The following is a 27,401-nucleotide window of genomic DNA, read 5'->3' on the forward strand; positions in this document are numbered from 1 at the left end:
TCACAAGGAAGGACACGCTGTGCAACGCTGCTACGACGCCGCTGCGACAGAACAACGTTACGGCGCCGCACCACTCGTGTGCCCACTGACACGGTGAAATCTTTGCGGTGCGGCGCCGCAACGCATCGTGTGCCCCCGCTCTTATGATGAGGGACGTCTTGAAGAAGCGTTCTGACTTGTCCAGAAATACCATCGCCAGAGCTGCCATTATTTATATATTTTTTAATAATGCAAGTAATTGTTGCATAATAAAGTTACCTTACATTTCAACCTGTTAGTCTTTATTAATTTCATGGTCTAAGGCTTTCCCGTTTTATTTTAATATTAATTATATTATTTATATGTAAAATATAACAAGCGAACAATGTACAGTAACAAATGTATATGCCCTATATAGCGATGTTTTAAATAAATCAATAAAATATAAAAAAATTACAAAAATAATTAAGTACAATTTTGAGATTCAAGCGTCAGTGAGCGCAGTAGAAGTCATTAAGTCACAAAGATGCAAGTCACGTGACGTCACGCGGCGTCAGAACGCGTGGGGAACGTCCAGTTGGTACGTGCGTGTTGTGTGCGTGTTGTGTGCGTGTGTGTGCGTGTGTAGCGCACTGCACGTGAGCACTGAGCGAGTGACGTCACGCACGAGTTTTTGCAACGAACGTCGTCCATCGCCGTCAGCTCTATATACAAATACTTGGTCCACATACAATGTACATTTTTACAAAAATACAATAAGATTAAAACTAGTGTGCGAACATAATTATTATTAAGTACATTTCACTTGGAGCTGCCAGGATTGCGGATCGAGAGTCGGGTAACTTCGCGTTATATTTGATATCGAGAATATTTATCTATATAAAATTGTGCAAAGTTCGGAAAGTCCTTCGCGAACATTAAATGCGATTCGCAAATAAGCGGTTGGCGGTCGGTCACATGCCCGACTCTGCGATGCCCTCGTCGTCTGAAACAAACACGGGTACACATTAATCTTTCGTATTACTTACTTAATTTCTTTATTAGACCATTAAAAACTTTCATACACTACTTGAACAAACTCAATACATTCATCTTTCATGGATATTTTTTCACTCGAAACTCTCGGTTTTATAATGTAGTAAAGTGATTACAATCAACCCGCACTTCGCCAGCGTGGGGGTTACGGTTCGAACCTACAAGGACAAGAGGTTACGACACGCACATGCTGGACACACTTTGATATGAAAATGGCACTAGTGAAAGTCGAACTTGACGTTCGCGATTTAGTAGGGTTGAAAAGTAAGACAGAAAATAATGATTAGTTTTTAATAAAGAATGACGGGAAAACGTTTCGATTTAGATGGATCGTTCCGATCGCAGAAAGGATCGAAACGGATGATTCGCACACTTCGCTTACGCGACGGCGCGCCCGCTCCGCCCCGCGCCTACCCGCCACCTGCACGCGCACAAACGTTCGTTACTGTCGCTCCGTGTGAGTGTGTGTGTGTGTGTGTGGGGTGTGTGTGTGTGTGCGCGCGACTCACCCTCGAAGGCGGCGTTGTGGTGGTGGTGGTTGTTGGGCGGCGGCGGCGCCAGGTCGGCGCCCTCGAGCGCGGCCACCACGCACTGGTGGATGCAGATGTACTGCTGCTCCGTCTGCACCATCCACACGCGCTCGCGCCGCATGCTGTGCACCATGCCGAAGATGTCCAGGTACTCCGCGTGGTTCGCCAGCTGCACGATACGAATACGATTTTAGAAAATACTCGCTTTATGCCTACCTAGTACCTGCTGCAGTGTGTTGTGTGGGGGGGTACCTGCTGCAGTGTGTGTGGGGGGGGGGGGTACCAGCTGCAGTGTGTGTGTGTGTGTGTGTGGGGGGTACCTGCTGCAGTGTGTCTGTGTGTGTGGGGGGGGGGTACCTGCCGCAGTGTGTGTGTGTGTGTGGGGGGGGGTACCTGCTGCAGCGCGCGGTCCAGCGTGATGAAGGTGCCGGAGCGGCCCACGCCGGCGCTGCAGTGTGTGTGTGTGTGGGGGGGGGGGGGGTACCTGCTGCAGCGCGCGGTCCAGCGTGATGAAGGTGCCGGAGCGGCCCACGCCGGCGCTGCCGTGTGTGTGTGTGTGGGGGGGGGTACCTGCTGCAGTGTGTGTGTGGGGGGGTACCTGCTGCAGCGCGCGGTCGAGCGTGATGAAGGTGCCGGAGCGGCCCACGCCGGCGCTGCAGTGTGTGTGTGTGTGTGGGGGGGGGGGGGGTACCTGCTGCAGCGCGCGGTCGAGCGTGATGAAGGTGCCGGAGCGGCCCACGCCGGCGCTGCAGTGCACGACCACGGGCCGCGAGTCGGGCGCGGGCGGGCAGCGCTCGCGGAAGGCGCGCACGAAGCGGGCCAGCGTGGTGGCGGGCTCGGGCACGCCGAAGTCGGGCCACGTGGTGAAGTGGAAGTGCGCCAGCACGCGCTGCTCGGCGCCGCGGCACACGGCCAGCTCGGACACGGTCCAGTCGGGGAAGCGCGACTCGTTGAGCGCGGTGACGGCGATGTCGCCGTAGTACACGGGCCGCGTGTCGTAGGGCCAGTAGCGGTCGCACTTCTCGCGGCCCTTCTCCACGCAGCGCGTGAGCATGACGATGGCCCGCGAGCCCGACTCCCAGCACATGCGCCAGAAGTCGTCGCGCGTGCAGTGCAGCGGGCCCTGCGTCACGATGAACTCGCGCGGCGAGTTGTGGCCGGGCACGTAGTTGGCGTTGATGTAGTCCGAGCCCTCCTCGTCGTCCACGGGCTGCAGCTTGTAGCGCGAGTGGTCGTAGGGCAGGATGTTGGTGAAGCGGTTCTTGGGCCGGTTGCACGGCAGGTCGGCCGCCGTGCACGGCTGCTCGCGCCCCACGTGCTTCAGCTCCTCGAACTCTTCGCTGAATCTGTATAGTCCAGTCAGTATTTGCAGTCATTTGCAACCTCATACGCGATCCGGAACTTTATGCGATTTGCAAAAATATACATTTTTGACATTAATCCCAAAATTAAACAGTCCCCTCGATTTGCAGAACTTTTGAAATTTTCTTGGTGGTGAAAAATAAACATAAATACATTTTTGCAAATTGCATAAAGTTCCGGATCGCGTATGAAGTTGCAAATTTGTAAATGCATCAGAATAGATGTTTTCGAAGTTTGCAACCAAGTTCCAAAACTTTTGTAATTATTCCAAGACCACCTTACTCGAAAAAATGACCACGAATTAAAAAAATATATATATAAATAAACATGTTCTGTGCACTTACATTGGTTACAAATTTAATTCGTGATATGAAATATTATATCGAAAACTTCCCCAAGTTTGCAGAACTTTTGGAATTTTTTTCACGACCATACAGCAAAAATTAATTTAATTGCAATTTTAACAATGTTCCGGACTGCGGACAAGGTTGCTAAATTTTATAGTTTGTTTTCATACCATTCCCGACCTTACATCAAAATTTGAAAACTTTTGGAATTAGTAGTTTGACGGTTTTTATTCTACGGAGTGGCCGGTGTTTACAGCGGTAAAGGTTTTACGGTTTTGGGAATATGAAATGACTTTTATTTATGTTACGAATGCAATATTCAGATAAGGTCAATAATTATTCGTATTTCAACACAGAACAGTAAAGTAGATAGAAGTGTGATGTGGGCGTGGCCCACGTGTCAATGATAAGTTTAGATCACCTAACTTGCTCTCAGTTGTGCGCAGAAAAATATTCGAGTCGGTTGTCAGCTGTCAAACCTTTTTTCCATATTTATTCATTAATTAGGACGTGTTGTTCGGTATAAAGAGTGCAAAAATGATAGCAGACGAAATAATATCAGCAATGAAGGCATTTCATACCGTCGGTAAGTCTTATTTTAATTTATTTTAATTATATTTTATGTTATAACTTCGCTTATCGTAATTTGTCAAAATTGTATACAAATATCTAGTCAAAATGAACCTTAATCCTTAAGAAATTAGTACTATTATAGATTGAACAGCAAACAAGACTTTCTGGAATATTATTGCAATAAACAAACGAATGTCGCTTTAGTGATGCTTGTGGTGCATATCGACAGTATCGATACTTTAGAAAAGACAAACATTATAAATATTAAATTTTATTTTATTTTTCCTTAGCTATCATTTGTCTAATTTATTTATAGATTTCCCAAAGAGGCTAATTTAAAAGAGAAATGGATAAATGCAACGTGACGAGTTAACTGGATGCCGAACAGTACTAAGCGGTCTAACAAAGGCCACCGATACATCAAACCTACAGCAGTTCCAAGATTTAAAATAATGCATATTTTCTGTTTGTATTTTGTAAATATAGATTTATACTATTCTATTCCGTTTTTTATTTAATAATAATAATATAAAAAGACGTACTTAGTAGTAATAAACATACTCCAAAATGTGACGCATTATACTATACTCATATAAAAGAAAGAAAAAAAAATACACAAAAAATATTTATTTGTGAATTATCGATAACAAGGCTGACATCCCTCAGAGCATAGCATCAGATAAATATCAAGTTAATGTCATTAATGTTGAGTGACACAAATTTCAACCTTATCTCTATGAGTTGCGTTTCAAATTTATATCTATCGAAAACTAACGCCCTCTGTTGTGGAGAAGCTGAATGTTTTCGAATTTGGAATTTCTGTGCAATGAGAAACAAAACAGCTAATATACCTAGGGATGTTATACTAAAATAAACCGTAACATCGTGCGTTAGGGTACATATTGAAATGCTGAATTTATAACCTAAGTCAGTTTTTACTCAAATTAAGCTGTCCAATCAAAGGCATAGTTTACTTGTAGTGTACTGTATAACTATCGGTTTAAATGTGTGGGTTTGGCGACACTGGTTTTCATACTAATTAGACATTACAGCACTTCTATATGTTTTTACTGTTCTGTGTATTTCAATATTCCAGTGTTGCCAATATGATAAATTATAAATTCATAATAATTTTGTATATTTATTCTTTTGTCGACGATCATAATTATTATGCTAATAATAACACTGTCCCTGTCAATGAGCATTTTTAAAATAAATTTTTTTTTTTATCACGAATAGCGGTTTGTTACCTAAAAATAAATCCATTTTTAGTGTTTTTTTTTTATTTTATTTTAATGACTGATAAATGATAACAGAATATAATATTAACAAACCCAACATCACGTTAAGAATTTACTTAACTAGCGGCAAATGAGCAAGGAATGCATATTTTTTTCCAAGTGACATTTTTTTTCTTTTATTTACATTTGCAAGACGTATCTTAAGATTACCAAATATCTCGTAATGTAGGCCGTCTCGACTCTAGAGGCATATTTTTTTATAAGATAGGTTTTTTTTATTCACACGCATATAGACGCTACTAAACCGAATATGGAAGTCTGTCAGCGTTCTTTAAGGGCTGATTTTTCAATCCTCGGTTAAAACTTATTCGTCGAATAATGTATAAAACTACAATTTTAAAAACGTATTCTAATTGCCCGTTTTTGACATTTTAATTTGACGTTTATGTGACATTTTAATATTATCGTGTAATACTTTATTGGACGGATAAGTTTTATCCGAGCATTGAAAAATCGGCCGTAAGTCGAGAAAAAATGTCTGCGTGTACTAGTGTACACACGTAAGAAGTGAAATCTCTTTAAGACCTTATTTTTCAAAAATAATTTACTATATTATGCAACTTTACAGAAATACGTCAATTACGCGTGGTAGGGATAAAAACAAGATGGCGCGTAACGGAAAAATGTTACACTAATTTTTTTCCAACCCCGATAAAGAAGTTTCACTTCAAAAATATTTTTCTCGGTGAAAATCCACTCAATTAGGTATTTAATTTTTTACACATAAACCAAACGCAACATCGCACCAGAGGGCGCTTACCGGAAGTCGGAGTCGGCGGACATGAGGCGGTAGTGGTCGCGGAAGTCGGCGACGCGCACGGGGCGCGAGGCGGGCTGGTGCGCGCGCGGGGCGGGGGGCGAGCGGCGCGCGCGGCGGGCCCGCAGCGCCAGCAGCGCCGCCGCGCCGCCCGCCGCCAGCGCGCCCGCCACCGCGCCGCCCGCGATCCACGCCGTGTTGTCCGCCTCTGCGGGACGGTGACACGAGTCAGTGGCCGCAAATCGCAATACTAGTCCATTCCACTTTTTTAGTAATAGAATGTGGTTATTTTTAATTATATAATTTTTTCAATTTTAGGCATGCATGACCGTTATGTTCTCTTATACAAAAAACAAGGTGCCACCCTTTCACAGCGATCGCACGCAGTGATAAAGATTCGTTCAGCATATACTATGCGCTCGAGTCTCGACGGATCCCCGATGTTCGATACGTTTTACAGAAAATAAAGAAATCGCTCGAAAGAGATTCGAACCTACAATATTTGTCTTATTGTACCTTAAATTTAATAAGAAACATAAAACAATATTCAATATATCTATGTGTTTCGATTTAAACTTGTTTAATGATGGATTGTTCGATTTGAACTTGTTTGAATATTTAAATGTTATCGATTCATCGTTCAATATTCAGAACTTTACATAAATTTTACTTTTTACAACAAATATTAGAATGTTATTTTTCAACTTTTTTTTGAAAAATTAAAAAAAAAATAACTATACCCATAGTCCGTAGAGGCACGAGGACACGAACTCACAATATTATCATTAGACCATAATTACACTTCTGAATCCCATTAGTCAACAATATCTCTCTAGTAAATAATCAGCATAGATAAGAATACTTTGTCACGGACTACGAATCACTCCGTTATCAACTAGATCGCTATCAAGTTATCGATTATTCACGTTACTTGAGGGAAATATTTGATATCTTGAGTAGCGCAACTCCTTTGGTCCACATTGTCTTTTATCTATAGAATTTCCATAATGAAATATCCATACTAATATTATAAATGCGAAAGTAACTCTGTCTGTCTGTCTGTTACTTAATCACGCCTAAACTACTGAACCAATTTACATGAAATTTGGTATGGAGATATTTTGATACCCGAGAAAGGACATAGGCTACCTTTTATTGCGAAATATGTAGGTACCACGCCCAACGACCGGGCGAGTTTATACGTTCGCTAGCTATGCAGATTCTGAGCCATTCTGCGCACGCGCGGCCTGTGGATAGAGAGCATAGCGTACGGGATGTGGGTGGAAATAGGTGGGTGGTTTACTTTAATCAGTCGTAAAAATTTCCAATTTTAGGAAGATTAGAAAAATGATTTTAACAATAGTTAGGGAAATTTCGATTGACCGAAAAATTACGATAAGTCAGGAAAAATTACTATAAGTCAAGAAAATTTCCATAAGTCGGGAAAATTTCGATAAGCTGGAAAATTTCCATAAGAAAGGAAAATTTCTATACGTCAGGAAAATTTCTATAAGTCAGGAAAATTTCTATACGCCAGGAAAAATCCATAAGTCAGGAAAATTTCTATAAGCTGGAAAATTTCTATAAGAAAGGAAAATTTCTATGCATGAGGAAAATTTCTATAAGCCAGGAAAATTTGTAGAAGTCAGGAAAATGTTTATACGCCAGGAAAATTTACGCTATAAGTCAGGAAAATTTCGATTTGTCAGGAAAATTTCCATACGTCGGGAAAATTTCTAGAAGCGGGAAAATTTCATAAAAAGGAAATTTTCTATAAGTCAGGAAAACGTTTATACGTGAGGAAAATTTGTATACGCCAGGAAAAATCCTTAAGTCGGAAAAATTTCTATAAGCTGGAAAATTTCCATAAGACAGGAAAATTTCTATACGTGAGGAAAATTTCCCTTTGCCGCATAATTATATAGATAAGGAAAATTTGTATAAGTCAGGAAAATTTCTATACGTCAGGAAAAATCCATAAGTCAGGAAAATTACGATAAGTCAGGAAAAATTTCTGTCAGGAAAATTTCCATAAGAGAGGAAAATTTCTATACGTCAGGGAAAACCCATAAGTCGGGAAAATTACGATACGCCAGGAAAATTTACGCCATAAGTCAGGAAAATTTCGATTTTTCAGGAAAATTTCCATACGTAAGGAAAATTTCTAGAAGCGGGAAAATTTCAAAAAAAAGGAAAATTTCTATAAGTCAGGAAAATGTTTATACTAGAGGAAAATTTGTATACGCTAGGAAAAATCCATAAGTGGGAAAAATTTCTATAAGCTGGAAAATTTCTATAAGAAAGGAAAATTTATAAGTATAAGCCATTAAAATTTCTATAAACAAGGACAATTTCTAAACGGAACGGGAACTATGCGGGATTTCCTTTGAAAACGCGGGCGAAGCCGCAGGCGGAAATCTAGTCTTATTATAATATTATGACAAAAAAAATGTTCATTGTAATAGATACCATGTTAAGATAAAATTCCTTTTAAACATCAACACAACACAAAATACATCAGATGTGGTTAGGTGCGCTTGTTTATCTGTAGATGCACGCGAGTGCGGGTGATCCTATATGTATTCGTATGATCAGATGCGTGTCGTAAGGCATACCGGTGTAGACGGTGGTGTAGGCGGTGTCGGTGAACTTGTCCCTAGCGGTGAAGGCGCGCAGCTTCACGTAGTACTTGGTGTTGGGCTTGAGCGGCCCGTTGCAGTACGCGCGCCCGCCCACCTCGCACCGCTCCGAGCCGATCGTGAACTCCTCCACGGCCGACGAGTGGAACGGGTAGTACGGCTCCGTCACCTGCGCAGTGTTCACCCGGCATTAGTGACGGTTCGAGAAATAGCATCGCACGGGTCGGGTCGGGGGCGCACCTGGTAGGGCGGCCAGACGGGCTGGTTGTGCACGTCGCGCCACGAGGGCAGGCCGGCGGGCGTGTCGTTGTGCGGCTCCTCGGCCAGCACCAGCGTGTAGGCGGTGACGTTGCCGTTGGCGGGCGAGAAGTAGTCGGCGCGGAAGCGCACGGCCACGGTGGAGGCGGTGCGGCGCACGGGCACGGGCAGCGCGTGCGCGCGCGGGCGCGGCGGCGCGGCGATGGCCATGTGCTGCCGCCAGCGCGCGGCCGCCCCGCGCCCCGCGCCCGTCTCGCCCGCCAGCGCGAACTCGTACGTGCCGCCGGCGCGCAGGCCGCGCACGGCGCCGCCGGCCGCGGCCGCCGGGAACTGCACGGAGGTGCGCAGCTCGGGCTCGCCGGCGGGCCAGTAGTCCAGCACGAAGCGCAGCAGCTCGCCGTGGCGGTCGGGCTCGGGCAGCTCCCACTCGAAGGCCAGCTCGGTGGGCTTGGCGTCGCGCGGCTCGAAGCGGCGCGGCGCGGCGGGCGGCGCCTCGCGCGTGCGGAACGAGCCCGAGCGCGCGCGCGACCGCGTCAGGATCGTGGCCGGCGTGCCCGACCGCACCTGCACACCGTCTTAAATCGTTCTACATATTGCACGCACGAACGAAGAACATTGTTTTAATAGAAATGTTTTTCTAGCATAATGCTAACTTACAACCGAGGAACGAATGTTTTTGAATGAATTTTACTACGATTAGAAACTATGATGTGAAATAACTCAAAAATGCATGTCGTATTTGCCTGTAATTGGATCTACATCTCCCTATACATGCTAATAATATAAGATGTACATCTATTGGCAAATTAAATAAATAAATATAATTTATTTACCGGTAATAAATACACATGTCGTCACAATTTACTAATTAAAGACTAATACAATGAGTAATATCGAGCGAGTAACCTCAACGGTGAAGGTGTAGAGCGTGTAGGGGCGCAGGCCGGCGACGGTGAGCGCCGTGTGCGGCGTGGCGAGGCTCTCGAGCTGGTCGGCGGCGGCCAGGTACTGCACCGCGAAGTCCGTGAGGTCCCCGCGCGGGCGCGCCCACGCCAGCGCCACCTCGCGCGCGCCCACGTGCGTCGCGTTCAGCCACGGGATCGGCAGCGGGACTGCGCACATACGCCGCTATCACTGTGTGCTCACTGCGTGCTCACTGTGTGCTCACTGTGTGCTCACTGCGTGCTCACTACGCTACACTCTAGCATTAGACCGACAACAAGGACTATTATTGGCCAGATTTATCGAGCTATGCTAATTTACTAGTTTAACTTTCTGATACCTAAACTGTGGTACATAATATTTACTATGTTGATTCTAGTGTAGTTGTTAGCGGATCTACGAAGCATAATTTAATAATAAAATGTATACTTAATTTAACCAGAATCGCCCCCTCACCAGGAATAAAATACACGCACATAAATCACCAATCCACACATTTAGGAAACCTATGACCCAAGCATTTTGGAAAATAATATCCGTTAGAAAATTATTAATTATGTACATATTGCAAGTTAGTTTATATTGCCATTTTTATCAACTAAATTTATGTTATGGTTTGAAAATAACGTACAAAATAAATTTTTTATTAAAATTTAAAAGAAAGACGGTTAGTAGTATAATAAGAATTTATTTAAAATAAAGATATGTACAAAGCTGGTCATTTCTCATCAATCACAAATTCAAATCGCAAGCTAAAAGGAAAATAAAGTTATTTAAAGACATTTTTAGTCAAGCTTAGATTATTATCCAATCACCCGACACCCACCATGCACTTTTAGCGAATAGAGGTCGCATTTGTTAGTTGACAATGTTTTTTACATATTACCAATGCGTAATATCACCACAAGATCATTAAAAATAATTAGATACACAATCGAATTCAAAACATGACTCATAATTGTAATCGAAAGAAGCAAACATTAAAGCTATCTCATTAAATTTAAGGAGTATTAACAAAACGTAACGGATTTTATTTTGCTCTTGATTGTGTATCTAGTTGTGATAAGTGATCAAAGTACCAACAGCAACATACACAACAAGCGATAATGAAAGGGAATGTCTCCATAGTACAGTTTGTTTTGTTTAAGTTCTTAAAATTGTTAGATTACTGGCTATTGACTAGACTTCGACTAGAATGTGTGTGTGTGTGTGTGTATGTGCGCACGTGTGTGTGTGTACGGGCGCTACGCACACAGGCGCGCCTGGCGCTGCACGGGGTGCGAGGTGACGTTGCGCGAGACGGTCCACATGGTGAGGTTGTAGAGGCGGCCCGGCGTGAGCGCGCGGAAGGCGGCCTGCTGCGGCGCGGCGGCGGCGGCGCGCGTCACCTCGCGCGGCGCCTCGCCCGCCGCCTCCAGCCGCAGCCGGTACGCGTCGAAGCGCGTGGCCGCCGCGGGCGTGCGCGTGTACACCACCTGCCGCACAGACCACGGTTACACACAGAACGAACGCACTACATAGTGCGTGACCACTATAGGGGCGCCTATTAGGCATAGTCAAAGAATAAAAGAACATGAAATTGTCAACTGGCAGTGTCAGCCGAAACTGGTTAATGTCAAATATTAAGACTAGACAAGCGATGACAACTACCGAAGTACCACGTGCGCCGTGCGCAACAGTAGTAGTGCCGGTTCCAAGCGGTTGTATGAAGTCTTGTCACTACATTTTATCTATTCTAGTGCTTTGACCAGGAAAATGTGTCGAAGCACACATGAGATCGATCGATAGGAAATCTCGATACTTTATTTTTCATGGTTTTTATAAAAATTCCATTTTCGCTATCTTCGTCTAAATCGACCGGACTACTAGCGTTGTTTCATAAAAGCTCTAGTCGCAATAAAGTTGTTACAGAAATTGTAAAGAAAAATAAATTTCACAACCATAATAACAGAGGTTTTAAATTTAATTTTTAGTTATATAATAGCATTCGAATATTTTATTTGTATTTTAAATATTATGTTTGATACGTCAAAAGTTTTTATAAGGAGTCATTACGGTAAATTATAAGATCTTGTTATAAATTAAAAACACTTGTCACTTAACATAGATGAAACAATATTATTACTAAAGAATTAAGTAATTTAAAACTTACCAAAAAGGCTGGTAAAGTATCGTTGTCGTCAGAATCACCTCCGTTTTCAGTCACTATAGTCATTTCTGATTGTATCAGCGGTCCTGCAATAAAATACAAAAAAGGATTAATATTTAAGAATTTACACTTTTGTTGATCACTGTGGACGCAGGGCGCGTGTGTACTCACGTGTGCGCGTGTGCATGGTGAAGACGTCGCTGGAGAGGTTGTAGGAGTGCGCCGTGATGGCCACCGCGTAGCCCCAGCCCGGCTGCAGGCCGCTCAGCAGCACGCGCGCGCTGCGCCCGCCGCCCGCGCTCACGTTGCGCGCCCCGCCCCCCGCCCCGCCCCCCGCCCCGCCCTCCTCCTCGCGCTCCCACCACTCCACCTGGTACCAGTCCACGCGGCCCTCCGGCCGGGGCCACTCCAGCGTCATGTTGCGCGTGTCCGCCAGCTGCAGCACGTTCGATACCGGGTTCGGCCCTGTAATACCAACAGTTAGAACGTGAGCGTGACTTTTTTAATGTTAAAGGATTACATTTCAAATTTATCTGTATTAATTGTACAAAAAAGTGCAAAAAATTATAATTTTCTATTGGTAAAATAATTTTCCATATGATCACATAACAAAATGTATAAAAGGTGTAGGATGCGTGTGTACTGACGCACGGTGTGCTCGGCGGTGAGCGGGCGGCCGCTGTCGAGCGCGTCGGGCGCGTCGGGCGGGTCGGACAGCGAGTCCAGCGCGATGGCGTAGCGCTCGCCGTGCGTCATGTTGGCCAGCTCGGCGCGGCGCGCGGCGGCGGGCAGGCTGTCGCGGCGCCAGGCCGCCCCCGGCCCGCCGGCCCGGTAGCGCAGCGCGAACCCGCCCAGCGCGCTGCCGCCCGGGGCCTCCCACCGCACCTCCACCGCGTTCGACGTCAGCCGCTCCACCGTCAGCGACGTCGGCGGCAGCGGACCTGCGGACGCGATATCGACGTGTTAAACTAAAGTTCATATAAATTTTACTGTCTACGAATATCATTTTTCTTGTCTATCGCTGATTCAAAAGGTATTTTGTAATTGTATCTAGCTCGAAAGACTGATAATAAGACTAGTAGAGCCATTTTAATAGGCAACATTTGACAGTTCAACAAAATTCAACAACGTAACCTAGTAACGACAACATAGAATAACATGATATTTCGTTTTGTTAGAACTGCACATTTGCTTAACTTTTTTCAATTACGACCACATATTTATAATAATAATGACCGATACAAGTAATTTTAAGATTTCATTTTACTGATAAACCATTCTAAACATAATAAACAATTTCTGAATTGAAGAACTGACGTCGCTAAAATTTTGTGTCAATAAACCTTTTTTCTTTTTAAATACCAGAGACGTTACTCTAAAAATCGAAATCTGACATCTAGAATCGAATGCATTGATTACTTGTGAATAAAAATCATCATAAATGAATAAATTCGATTGACAAATGTTTCAAATCCGTATCGATTAATTCACTTTAATCGATGTTTTTAAGCAGGTTACCTCTCTTCGAAGATAAAATTGATAGACGTCAAATGTTGCCTATTAAATTGGCTCGACTATAAGAAAAGTAAGACTAAGAATAGTCCTTCGAGCTAGATATGATTTTAAAATATACACAAATATGAAATTAACGATTAAAATATTAATCATAAACAACATTAGAAAAATTTTAATAACTAAAAAAATTCTCATAATCAAATTAGGACGTTTGCAACTTACGGACTGGCTTGTAGACGGTGTACCGTTCACTACGCAGCCCGTGACTGATGGCAGCTAACTGAATCTCATACAGTGCGCCCGGGTATAAATTCTCCAATAATGCTGTAGTCTCCGTCGTTTCTAGCTGTTATTTTAATAAATTTTACATGTAAATATTTATTCAAATTTAAATAAGTTTCAGAAATCAATTTTATTTATGGAAAATTTTGAAATTTTTTTCCTGTAGTTTTATAATTAACCCATTGATCCCCGAACGGCCCGATCGGGCCACGACACACTAGATTTTCTATTGTGTCTGTGATTCCGGGGCCTGAGTTATTAATTAATCGATTCGAAAGTTAATTATATCGATTCAATTACCGTTGATAAAAATCTATATGCATTCATTTCAAGTTCAAAAAAAATCAGAATATCAATATTAAAACATACTAACGTAAAACATCAACATTATTACAGTTACATAATTCCCAAATCGATTTATTTCATCTTCACTGACCGTAGTATAGGGCGCCTGTTCGTCGGTCGCGTCGCGGTGGGTGGGCGCGCGGCGGTAGCGCAGCTCGTAGCGGTCCTGGCGCGAGTCGACGTCGGAGCCCCAGTGCAGCCGCAGCTCGGTGTGCGCGGGCTCCGCACTGCGCAGCGCGGGGGCCAGCGGCCGGGTCGCCGCGCTCACCGAGCTCTCGTTCGACTCCACGCCTTTCGACACCGCGCGCACCTGCACACGCACACGCATGTGTTGAGCGATGTTTTAGATCGTATTAAAAATCATACGTCTCATGTTTATGAGAACTTTAAAAGAGCTTTCTGAAATAAATACTATTTGTATAATAATATAAGAAAAATTAAAAAAAAAATGCAATATAAGAATTTCATTAAATTATTGCATATTAGTTTAAACAAAGAAAACACAAATTAATTTAATTTCAGTTTTAAAGCGTTCAAAAGCCGATAAAATATAAATTAAAAAAAAAATGTTCAAATAAACAAAGATCTAAATTCTAAATTAAATTAAAAAAAACAATCATTTAAATATCGTCAGCAACAAATACTATAGTTTATAAAACGTTATAATGAAGTATATGCACGCACAGTGATGGTGTAGTTGCGTCCGGGCAGCAGCGCCTCGAGCGTGACGTTGGTGGCGGCCGTGCTCAGCGTGTTGCTGTCGTCGCGCGACGGACCCGCCTCGTGGTACGACACCTAGCACACACAATCGTTCATTTTAATTATCTACAATTTCTCATTAATTGAATGAAAAATTTTGGAGTTAGGTAAATTAATCAATCAATTTTTATGTTCTTTTAAGGGCTTGGTCTAGTAGTGCAAACAAATGCATCCTGTCATCCTATATGTAAATAATACAAATGTACTAAGGGAAAGTTGCTCCTCTTAAGTAATTTTTAAAAATTAAATCATTCGTATGCATAATTTAATATTCGTAATAAGTACCAAAAATGACAATTTGAAACAATTTTCGTGAAAATTACACCGGGTGATTTTTTTTTATCAGTACACAAAATTTGCGAATACTTTCTATTGATATCTTCAACTTCATGTTTATATAACTGATCAACTTTTACAAAGAAATTTGGACGAAATATAAAAAAAAATAAGCTTTCCATACAAAATGCATAGCTCTATACATTTTTTTCGACCTAAGTTTCTTAGTGAAAGTTGTTCAGTTTAACCACAGACTAATAATAATATACTACGTATAGGGCATGCACCCGGGTTTACCCGGTTCCGAAAAACCCGGGTAAACCCGGGTTTTTTGATGATCTTGAGAACCGGGTCTGAATAGCATGAAACCCGGTTCTCCCGGTTCCGACCAAAATATTAAAATATAAAGTATTATTTATATTTTGCTGCATTATTTTAACAAATTTATTGTATCTGGCAACGTCAGACTCACGTGCATCGCGAATTTTCATGCCACGCCTCAAGCGTGGCTCTGATTGGTTGTCTAACCTTAGATGCTATAAGTTTCCTACGGTTGTATTACCAAAAAAAAATTAGGCTTCGAAAATGACAAAAAATAGGCTACAGAAATATTTTTAGATATTTTAGATTTGTCGTGAATTTGAAAAGCTGTTGATTTTCCTGTTTCATAGTTATAAATGTTATAATGATCCAGTCATGTTTTTGTTTTTGGTATCAAGCTGAAATTTATATCGAATACTCGTCTTCGGTCCCTTTTATGTGAAAAAGTCAAACTCACAAGCCAACGCATCAAAAGATACAGCCGTAAATGCTGAAAATTTTCGCAAATTTCGACATTCGCATGGGACTCAAAACCTACAGCTGGGTACTTTTCATGAACACAGAGCCTTTAAATTTGGTAAAAGTAACGTCTTATAACACAGATAAAGGAAAATTGCAAGAAACATAAATTTTAAAATTACAACATTATAAAAAATAGGTTTGTTCGGAGCCCTCGGAGCGCGAGTCCAACTCGCACTTGGCCGGTTTTTTGCTTTACAGTTTTGCAGTTAATGAATAAGGTTTAAGTTTATATGTGATATTATGATAACAAGGTACTTTTATAAGACTGATAAATAAAGAGAAGTATTGAAATTTTGTTTCTTTATTAATTTAATAAAATAAAACATAAGCCGCGTAAAATAAAAGGCCCATCAGGTACTTTTACAGTTACTTTTGTTTAATTTCGTATTTTTTCCGAAGTATTATAAAAGAACCGGGTAACCCGGTTCTACCCGGTTCTGAGTTCGATTTGGAACCGGGTTTCAGAAACTTGGAACCGGACTCGGTTCTGCATGCCCTAACTACGTATACAAGTTTAACTAATAAAACGGATAAACAAATTTTGTATATAATAAAAAAAATGTAATGTTTGTGTTAAAAAATTATAAAATAGAAAAATACCCAAATGAAAACAAAAGATATTTATTTCTGACTAGCTTCCGCCCGCGACTCCGTCCGTGCGGATGTCGGTCTTCGCGTCTTCTACAGATTTATTATATTATGTATAATATTATTTATATATATATTATTTATATTGATAAACCTAATAAATCTTTTGCTAGCATTCTGATGCTTTATCGGTTGCACTGGATTTATCTCTTTTTTTTTTCAATCGCTTGAATGTTATAGGATGGGTCCTTGATGGGCATCGAATGCTGAAGTCTCGAATCAATCAATTCTGACAGTAGGCAATTTATGTAAAATCTTGATAATGGTCAATCATTTTATTTTGCCTAAACGTTACATACTTTTTTATATATTCTATTTTTAACGAATGATTCACTCCAGTCCAAACAGCAAATAAGCAGACTTCTGCTTCTGCAACGTTTAGTTGTCCCTGAATTTGGAAAAAATAGTCATGATTCTTATCTATGAAAAAAGTGTTATTTTTTGCATTGTATTTCAAATATTAAATTTTTTATTTTTAACTGCATCTACCGCATTCATGTCTTTTGCCGGAATTAGACATTTAACTTCTACTAGTCCCATTTTCCCCTTTTTGATACGGGAGTGTATAAAGTAAATTTTTTAGATATTTCTCGTTATACTTTTAAAAAGTTATTATTGTCATTTTGCTCATTAGGTAAAGTAATTTCGATATCAGTTTTAAGTTTTTTGATACCTGCAATAATAACGTCATAATCGCCTGCACATACTTATCGATTACACCCTGTATACAATCCACCATCCACATTCATAATGTTTTCCTGTCCTCCTCTCCTTTACGCTGTTCACCGATACATTTTAAATGAGTAAATCTGCTACCACTGAAGGATGTTTCATTGTGATCAGCAAATTTTCACCACTGTTGTCGATTATTTGTTTTTCATTTTTAATCAGCAATTGGGAATCATCAGTTTTGTTTTTTGCAGATTGGTGATGTACCCTAACAATACGTCGAAAAGGGAAAGCATCAACGAATTATCGTTTTCGTCCTCTTTTTTTATTCTTCGCGTCTCTGTTACTTGTGTTTGTTTAGTTCTCAACGCCCACTGAATTTTCTATGTTATTGTGATCTTCCATTACATCTGAGTTTTGATGATGTGATGATAATCCATTCGTTTTAATATTGGTACTTAAAGTTGGTGGACTAAACTAGAAATGGCGGACTAAATTTGTCAGCGCGTCTGTAAGATCAGAATATAAAACCAACATCCTGTATTTAAGTTACAAAATTAATAATCAAACAACATGCTGCTACGTTGAAAATGACTAGAAGAAAAAATTAAAACACCTCGGCATATAATTTTGGAGTAAACAAATCATTTTCCTTGGGGATTTCCCCGGATGAACTTGGGAAGTTCAAGTTCTCAATACAAGTTTATATTATATTTCGTATTTCTCAAACGAAAAATAAACATTTTTGGAACTTCAAGAAAAAATGTTGTGTGGTTTTATGAAACCACGGTAAAAGTGAAACTGTTCGAACGGTTCCGAACACTGCTTTGTGTAGCGCATGTCGCGTGTCGGTCGGCTGCCGAGTAGGTATACCTACCTACTCGGCAGCCGCGATACACGCGACATGCGTTACACAGACCAAAAAGTTTGAGACGATGTAATAAAAGTTTCACTTTAAAAATTATATTATAAGAAAATTTATGCGCTTACTTTAGTTTTAAAGAAATATAAGTACATCCCTTTACTGACACTCCGTAAAATAAAGAAATTGTTGCCAATCACCTTTGCAATCTATTTGGTTTCATTAACTTTATGTTCGAAGATAATTTTTTTTCTAGTAGTTACACGCGTATATTTTCGTTTATTTTCCATATCGAAATCAAATGTTTAAAAATACGAATATTGGACAAAACTAAGATAAAAATAATCAATTAACAAAAATATTAAATTTAATGAAGTAGAGCAACTTTCACTTCGGTATGAAGGAAAATCGAGCGTAGAGCACACGTCAGAACGCTCCGGCCCAAGGAGCGCGACTAAAGAAATTCGCTAGGATTTTTCCTAATTATTTTAAATATTTTTTTAATATTTAAAGAATTATCAAAATTCAAAAAAAAATTTTTTTAAAGGATTAATACTCATTGGTCTTCAACCAACTCGAATAAATTAATGGAAAAAATAACTTTTAGCAGTATTTATCAATAGATTTTGTAAGGCAAAAAATGGGAAATTTAATGAATTTATAACGTTCTAATTAGGAAAATCATAAGTTTTTCGGCAATTGTATTCAGCAGTTTTTAATAACGACTATATAAGGATAATAATGCGCTGATCAGATTGTGTAAATTGTAATCGGTTGCAACGTAGTGAGTGCACAAACTTAGCTCGAAATGTCTTTGGGGGAAAGAGACTTATCTTGAAGGCCTGATTAAGGTAACATAAAGTAACTTTACAAATGTGAAAAAATTCACGCGCATTGCGTATATAACACTAATTGATAAACAAGAAAAAAAAATTCAGTTTATCATTTCATTAGCCGGGAAAAAATTGTCAAATAACTTGTTGAAAACGCAATTTTGCTAGACTGCAGCCTTAAGTATGCATTATTTCGATTTCACGATTAAAAAGAAAAATATACAATACACTTGTCATTGAACACACTCAAAAATACTGAAAACAAACAAAAATTTACCACGTTAGATATGCAGTTTTATCGTTTATAACCCATTTCTACTAGGAAAACTTTTTGATAGGATTGTTGAATGAAAAACTATTAGTAATCACATGAATAATTAAATAATTGAGTGGAAATGCGTTGCACCTTGTACTCGTCCTGCGTGCTGCCGTCGGCGGGCGCCCACCACAGCAGCACGGCGCTGTCGCCCGCCGCGTGCCGCCAGCCCAGACCCACCACCGGCAGCGGCTCTGTGACCGACATATACGTATATCATTTATGGTCCACTTTTCACATGTCAGGATATAATATGTATGAGCAGATAAGGTGAAGATTGAACAAGTGAAAAATATAATTTATTGAAGCACTTTAAGTTCGGAAAAAAATCAAGTCCAGTTAATGATTCTTTGAGACCATTATTTTGGTCCTTCGAGACGGAATTTAAGACGTAAAGATGAAATATTTATTATTTAAGGAAAGAAACAGGAATTTTATATTAATTGGTCCTTACCCGATTAAGATTTTACAAATTTTAGCCAAGTAAAATATAGGACAAATATGATACAAATTAATTTGTAAACGGAAATACAGAACACAACAAGCGGGCAGAACTCACTGAGCGTGACCTCAGCGGCGGCGGGCCAGGAGGTGACCTTGCCGGACATGGTCTTGACGGTGACGGTGTAGTGCGTGCCCGGCTCCAGCCCGTCGAAGGCGCACAGCGGCGGGTCGTCCCGCGCGCGCACGGCGGGCGGCAGGCGCCGCGCGCCGCCCGACCCCGCGCCCCCGCCGGCCGCCGATACTGAGATCTGGTACTTCTGGAACTCGCTGGAAGCGTTGACTCGGCAGTTTATATAACAGGATAAAATTTAAGCTACATAAATGTTCTTAGATACTGTATCGGGGCGAATTTTAAGTGCATTTATTTTTTCCAAATGCCAAATATAATAAAATTAGTTAAATATTTCTGTACGTTTGTAAATCATGTTCAATATAAAGATTGAAACAGAAGTTCTTTTATCTTAACTGTCCGAAGCAAAACTTTGTCAGCATCAATTGGGAGTTTCTTAATTGACGATACAGTCGACTTTGAACCTTACTGCCTCGGAATAAGATAACAATTTCGATTTATGTTTTACACAACACCTTTCGACATTTTTAGATTCGATTTAGAAGATTAAAATCATGTATCAATGTATTGTGTGAAAGTGTCAAAATTAACGATAGTCAAATATAGCCAAATTTTATTCTGCGAAAGAAGAGTTATCGATATATTATGTGAAGTGTAATTTGTGTAGTGCGAGTGTAGTGTGATGTAATGTGTACTGTGGCGTAGTGTTGTGCAGTGTGAGGCATACCTGCGCTCGGCGGGCGGCAGCCAGGAGACGGTGAAGGCGGTCTCGGAGGCTCGGCGCGGGTCGGCGGTGACGTTGCGCGGGCGCAGCGGCACCGTGCGGTACTGCGCCGTGGTGGGCAGCGACAGCTGCGCGTCCGACACCGTCTGCACCGAGATGTTGTAGGCGCGGCCCGGCACCAGCCCCTTGAAGGCGGCCTGCGCCGGGCCCGGCGGCTCGCCCTCCTTCTCCACGTACAGCTCCGAGTCGCGCGCGTCCCGCGGCTCGATCGACACCTGCACACACGCGCACAGTTAGCGCCCGCACACACCGTGCACACGCGGCACACGCACGCACGCCACGCGATACCTTATAGTGCGTGTAGGCGCCGGGCGGGTACGGCGGCTGCCACAGCACCAGCAGCGTCGTCTCGTTGCGGAACCATACTATGAACTTGCCCGGCGTGTTCGGTTCTGCCAAAACATAACACTTTATTATTGTACCGGTATTTTGTATTAAACGTAACAATGATTTTATATTTCATGCACACTAGCTATAAATAAATAAACATAACATATTGAAATTAAGTTCGACCAAACAAAAACAAGCGAACAGAAAAATTATTTCTGGAAAATTCAGACCGAAGCTACAAATAACATTTATGTCATTTAAAATAGTATCAGATTGACCTTTAAAAATCAAGTTTGTGGTTATTGTTGAATCGACTATAAAACGTAAAACCTATTGTCTCATGGAATATTATTTTAGAACAAAAACATACAAATAAGCATAATTGAATAAACTGTGCTAGCCATCTCAAAATATTGACGGAGACAATAAAGCACTGTTATATGTAAACTGAAACATATTGTTTACAATTTACATGGTGGTATTTACTTAGCTGGCGCCGACAGGGAACGTTCTCGAGTGCACTAGAGGCTAGAGGCTGTGAAAGGAAAGGTCGCCTTTGGTATCGGGCCGCGACTCGCCATTCGTAACTGGGCTCGTAAATGTTCTCAATGAACGGTTGCGTCATCGATATTAATTTCTACTGAGACACATTCTTTAGTGCCAACTTTATTATTAGCGATCAAACAATCCATTTTAAATGACATTTTTAAATGGTTTGGAATACTACAATCTTACTAACTAATTGGCCATATATTTACTTCATATTTCACGTGTATATAGCTTTCTAAATGAATCATTTAATTCGACAAAAGAAAATGTAAAACTGAATTGAAAGCTTAATAAATTGTGTGCAATGAGCGCTACATCGCGTAACGTAAATAATGGCAAAATGATAAATGTCCATATTCTTTGCAGATATTGCGAGTGATTGCCTCACACCGCCGCGCTCGGAGATTGATTGCTACTCTAGTAAATAAGTCAATACAATTTATCGATACTTCTATTGCATAGAATTAAGCAATAGTTGTCTAATTAAAATATTTATTGAGATTACAATCTATCTCTCAACGACACGAAAAGAGAAAGCATAAAATATAAATTGGGACATTATAAGCGCATGTAAACATGCATTAAAGTAAGACATATAGCTAGGGAATGTGGAAAATAATAGATTTGTGTAAAATTTCATCCAAATAAAAAATGAACACATAGATGTATCTACAGAGAAATGTAACACAAATAGCTATGAAGTGTTCGCGCCATGCCATGCTTACTCACTGCTTGGTTCCCGGGGCTGCAGAAACATTACATCACTGGTTAGTATAGTCGTCGATCAAAATAAACATATTTGAGAACATGCATATATTTGGATTAGCGATGTTAGTCATAGCGCTGCATTCGATAAACATATCCGCAGCATTGTAGATAGTAACATATAAACAACATTAAAATTACATTGAATCGGTATAAAATAATCGTTTATGAATTGTCCAAATGATAAATCACACGTATGACACGTGCGTGTCGGCGCTGGAGCAAGTCTCCGTGAAATGTCACGTCCCACCTATAGGCCTAACGATAAACCTGAATCTGCAAATTGCGAAAACGTGAATAGTAAACAAAACCTTTCAAATGCCAAATGTCTTTAGCATAAGCTAAAGTTTTGCCAACTAGCCTACTGCTAACAACTGAAAACATATCCGATTATGTCACAGCTACGGCGATTATCTCAACATGTAGCAGCATCCTATAGCAGTATGGTGTGTGACAATGACCGTGATGCGATTAGCCACGGCGGCTGGTCATTAGGCTCGCCCAGCTCACAATGGACTCCACGACCTTCGCCCGAGATCATGGATCATAGACATTAGACACACGAGGAAGCCTGACACTAAGTATTTCCGGTATTTAGCTCACAGGGTACAATGCTGGCAATTTTAGAAAATATGGATATTAGGTCATTCATTAAACCTTTATCACAGCATACCTATATTTTTATTTTACTTTCTCATTAACTGGGTTTAACTTTTTCCAGTAATAAAGTTAAGTAGCGAATAGCTGTAATGTGCCGTAACATTCTTTCGAAGGTTGCTTATTAAGATGTAGTTATTAAACTATCGGCCTCGAACAAACTTCAAAATAATGTTCGGTGTCCTTGCCGATCTGTTAGAAAAACGTTACTACTCCTGTAGCAGTATCGAAATTAGGAAACGCATGATAGATATGATTTATAGATGATTCGCTTCGAATAACATTTCCTGTTGGCATAATTATTCGGTTTGGAAAAAATCCACGCGTCGTTTATGTAATCGTCGACATTAATCGCTAAATACCGGTTTAATTAGAAGATGCCATTAGCCGTGGTAATGTGCCGTCACTCAAGCTCTGCGCTCTAACGTGCTTATAGCTGACCTATGACGTCATCATACAATCATGTCGTCTATTTTTGCGACACGAGACACAAATGAAATTCACAAATACGTTCGCCACGATCAATTAGCGGAGTGTCTTAATGTGATTAGAACATTTCATTCATTTGCTGGTTGTTTTGCAAATCAATCTCGGAATTGCGACAAACTATTTCGTAATGAATTTATTTAGTTCTTTATACTAATGGCAAATTGCAAAGAGGTTTATTCGTTCGGAGATTTGGCACTTTTATATGATTGCAAAAGATTTGTATGTATTGTTTCCTCGTCACGAAGTTAAGTCGCATATAAAAAATAAAGCATATCAATTGCTTTTTGTCACGCTCCGTTGGGGTAATGTCAATCATGTAGATTTTTTCTTTGTAACTGGAGAAGTAGCTCACCATAATTTATTCAACGTAAATACCTAATATTTTGGCAATGTTTACCTACAAAATATAGGGAAATTATTATCTACAGACAATTAAGAAGCAAATCCGATGCTACTAACTGAAATACTTTATAAAATACTCCAGAAATCTGCATGAAGGAAGACAATAACACCAAATGTGAATAGACACAATTTGAAACGATCTATTTCCACCGTAGATTACGCTCCTTCCATCCATAGCAACTGCACCTTCCAGCTATCGCTAGACAAAAAGAAACACACAATACTAGAGTTGCAAGTATGACACGTACTGGTGGTGAAGTTGAAGGAGGCGTAGGCGGCGCTCTCCTTGTCGTGCAGCAGCGTGAAGGCGTGCAGCTGGTAGGTGGCGCCGGGCGACAGCTCGCGCAGCACGTGCGTCCAGTTGCCGCCGCCCTCCACCGTGATGTTCAGCGCGCCCTCCGAGCCCTCCGCGCGCTCCGTCAGGGGGATCACCTGCACACGCGTCCAATGTTCCTCGTTCAATATTATTTGTTATTAAAGGTTATAATATTTTTATAACAAACATTACTTAAACCTGATGTTCCATTTGTCATTAAGACTGATATTTTATGACAAATTTTATCCAGCAATCATTACTTTACTAAATAAGTAAAATGCATTAGAATAGCACGACAGAAAGATAGCGTAGTAACATATCATTTTTTTGAAAATTCAATCTTATAATATTCTAGAGCCATTCCACATTGTTTCTGGCGAAACCAGCACATTAGAGAGGTCCTGGGTTCGATCTCCAGCCGACACTAATCAAAGCCTCGGTGTGACAAATTCGCTATCTAATTATGATACCGGGATCTATTAGGAGAACGTAAACAAACCTTGAAGCGGAAGCCGGTGTAGTCCCCGTGCGCGGGAGGCGACCAGGCGATGGCGGCCTGCTTGTTGCGGCCCAGAGTCACGGTCAAGTTCGTGGGCGGCTCCGGCGCTGCCGCAACGCAATTATTTCAACGCTATTGTTTTTCATTAATGGCCACTCTACACTCTACGCATGTAGGATTCCCACTATTATATTGTTATGTCATTGTTATTTGCATTTTTAATGTCTGTATCATACACGAGAAACACCTTGTATGCAACTATCTGATCTTCACCAACGAGATAGACGAGTTATTTTCGTATGATTTATTGCATTTGGAGGAATGGACATAAAATTAATTGCTAATGTACTTAAACGTTACCTAGCTAACCTAGAGTAAGTCAGGGTAAACTTAGTTCATCACAAAATTTACACCTCAAGTGTAGTAAATCTCATACCTAAATATGTAACATATACAGAAATATAGGCAATAAATATTTGTCTATTAAATAATTTTTAATTTCAGTAAATGATTATTTAGGAACTAATATGGAGTAAAGTTAGCAGTTGCAAGTAGAATAATTATGAAAACAGCAATGTTCCAAATTAACTGCTTCATGCAGCATTAGTCACGGTCAGGTAAATGATGTCATTTCTCAGAACTTCAAAACTTAACTTTCATATTATACCTAATCAAATTTAAAATAAGGATAAAAGTTAAACATGTGTAAATGAAGTAAATAATATTAAGGATAATTAAATTCAGAAATTTAAATTCAAAAATCTTGCTTTTTCTATATCATGTGTTAATTAAAAAGGTACATACCAGTTATAATAGTTTGATTCCAAGTCAATAGGTCAGCAAAGGTAGCATTCGAGTAGTAGAGCATAAAGTGGTACTTAGTGCCCGGCAGGCCCTGGAAGTTGATGGTGGAGGCTCTGGCGGGGACGGTGAAGTTGGGCGCGGGCGAGCCGTGCGGCGGCCGGTAGTCCAGCCTGTAGTGCGCCTCCTCGCCGTCCGGCCCGCCCCACCCTGGGATCTCTATCACCAGGTCTGCTGCGGAACTGGTTCGCAGTGTACCCTACAGTAGATATTTGTAGGTGTATATACTAAATAAATATAGTTCATACTTAATCCTTTTGCGGATAAGGATCAACAACTCGAAATTATGAGGTTCTTTTATTATATTATAATACATATAACCAAGATAAATCCTAAAATATGGTGAATTTTAATGGCAATATTATTTTTTAAGTGACAACTGGGTTAAATTATAACCAACAAATAATAAAATGTACATAATAAGTATTTAGTAGAATAGATAATCTTTAGCAATATTTTAGAGATTAAGAGTTGGTGCATTTGGTTTAACTCACGTCGGGTACGACTCATACCAATAGAAAAATTATTTTTGTGATAAAAAATGGTGCCCATATTATATTGAAGAAGACTGTAAACTATATAACATCATGCTACTGATAGTAAAAATATACAATGAATTCCTCTTGAAAGCAGACTAAGTTGCATCGGCAACTAGTTAATAATAATAGTTTTTATACTAGGTGATATGTAGACAATGCGTAGAGTGTTTATTCTTCTATCTAAAATTTCATACTTCATTCTAATCAAAACCAACTTGATATTATGAATAAATGTCCTTCATTCTACGCAGAAGTTAAAGGCAGGCATTTGAAAATAACAATAACAGATTCCAACTCATTTGGTTATGTATGTACATTGAACAGTACATAATGAATTTAATGGATCATTCAAGTATAAAATTATATCAGCTATTGTCTGTAACCACTTCCTCACATACAAAAAAGGTTTATGCAGTCATTGATAATTGAAAACAGCACTGATATAATGTATGTTCGCAATTATAACTATTTCATCAATTACAATAATTTGGAACGAAGAGCTATTATAATAACTGAGAGATCAGCAAACATTTACAGGCAATTTCATTTATTAAATTAGTAGCTTGACCTCAACATTATGGTATTTGAGAATATGCTGCAAGAACTAAGGCCTGAGGAATGAAGTGAAGGGACACAGGATAGTTGTATGAGACTTGTTGTGAGATATGATCACAATACTTGATCTCTGGGTGACAACTTACAGCCAAAACAGCGAGCATAAGCGCTAGGGCCGCAGTGGCGCGTACGCACCCAGCCTTAGCTTGCACAATCGACCTCTTCCACATCATTGAAGGCGACTCTCCGATTTCACATGACACTTTCTCTTTCAAACAAACACCGATCTCAGAAGATGGAATCATGATTGTGAATAAAATCTTCGTTAAATCGTCACATTATCGCTTTACACCGTTGGTCCATTAAATATATTTGAGAAAAACATATGAAACAATTAAAAAACACATCTGTTGTCATGTAAAAACTACACTGACACAGAGTACATTGAATATACATTTAGTAACGGATCCCCGTTCCATTTAACGATACTCAATCAGAGATTCACATAAATATGTGCCTTTTATTTTGTAATCTAAGATTATGTGAAATAAATTTTAAATTGGGTAAAGCCAGTTAAATAACTAATCCTATCACTTTTCGGTTTCGTATTATTGCAAAATTGTAACAGCCGAAAAGCATTATCATATTATTTATTATTTATTATATTTTATTAGGCATGACGAAAGATTTTGAAATCCTCTTCCATAATGTGTGTATACGTTTACTATACAAGAAAAACCCTATATTTCGGTAATATACTTAAATTTAACGAAGATTAAAGCCATTTTTCAAGAAATATTTAATATCTGTGCCAAAACAGCTCGCAGGTGTCATGGCGTAGGCGTGACGTCAAACTTTGGT

General features: G+C 40.3%; 1 protein-coding gene and 2 long non-coding RNA genes across 3 annotated transcripts in view; 2 read left to right on the forward strand and 1 right to left on the reverse strand.

The window, feature by feature from the left end:
* Positions 1–146: 146 nt before the first annotated feature.
* Ptp10D (Protein tyrosine phosphatase 10D) lies at positions 147–26,971 on the reverse strand. Its single transcript, XM_089704265.1, has 22 exons — positions 26,687–26,971; positions 25,390–25,645; positions 24,586–24,692; positions 24,019–24,202; positions 20,867–20,970; positions 20,522–20,793; positions 19,780–19,991; positions 19,311–19,414; positions 14,699–14,809; positions 14,106–14,324; positions 13,610–13,733; positions 12,520–12,813; positions 12,044–12,337; positions 11,876–11,958; positions 10,976–11,198; positions 9,688–9,893; positions 8,764–9,345; positions 8,500–8,692; positions 5,888–6,092; positions 2,236–2,890; positions 1,524–1,713; positions 147–964 (listed from the first exon to the last, which is right to left on the reverse strand). The coding sequence occupies exons 1-22, from the start codon at positions 26,843–26,845 to the stop codon at positions 933–935; spliced, it is 4,809 nt and encodes a 1,602-aa protein (XP_089560391.1). The 5' UTR covers positions 26,846–26,971; the 3' UTR covers positions 147–932.
* The window catches only part of LOC149481985 (uncharacterized), a 191,832-nt gene continuing 167,636 nt past the window's right edge, over positions 3,206–27,401 (forward strand). The window contains exon 1 of the long non-coding RNA XR_016316729.1: positions 3,206–3,235. This is a non-coding gene — a long non-coding RNA (uncharacterized LOC149481985). The remainder of the gene's footprint in view (positions 3,236–27,401) is intronic.
* On the forward strand, positions 3,609–4,327 carry LOC149481986 (uncharacterized). The gene is made up of 2 exons (XR_016316728.1): positions 3,609–3,839; positions 4,143–4,327. It is a non-coding gene; the product is annotated as an uncharacterized LOC149481986 (long non-coding RNA).

The sequence above is a fragment of the Colias philodice genome, chromosome 15, assembly GCF_061535455.1.
Source record: "Colias philodice isolate Cphi_HAF_F1 chromosome 15, ilColPhil1 Martin Lab GWU primary, whole genome shotgun sequence".
Classification (NCBI taxonomy): domain Eukaryota; kingdom Metazoa; phylum Arthropoda; class Insecta; order Lepidoptera; family Pieridae; genus Colias; species Colias philodice.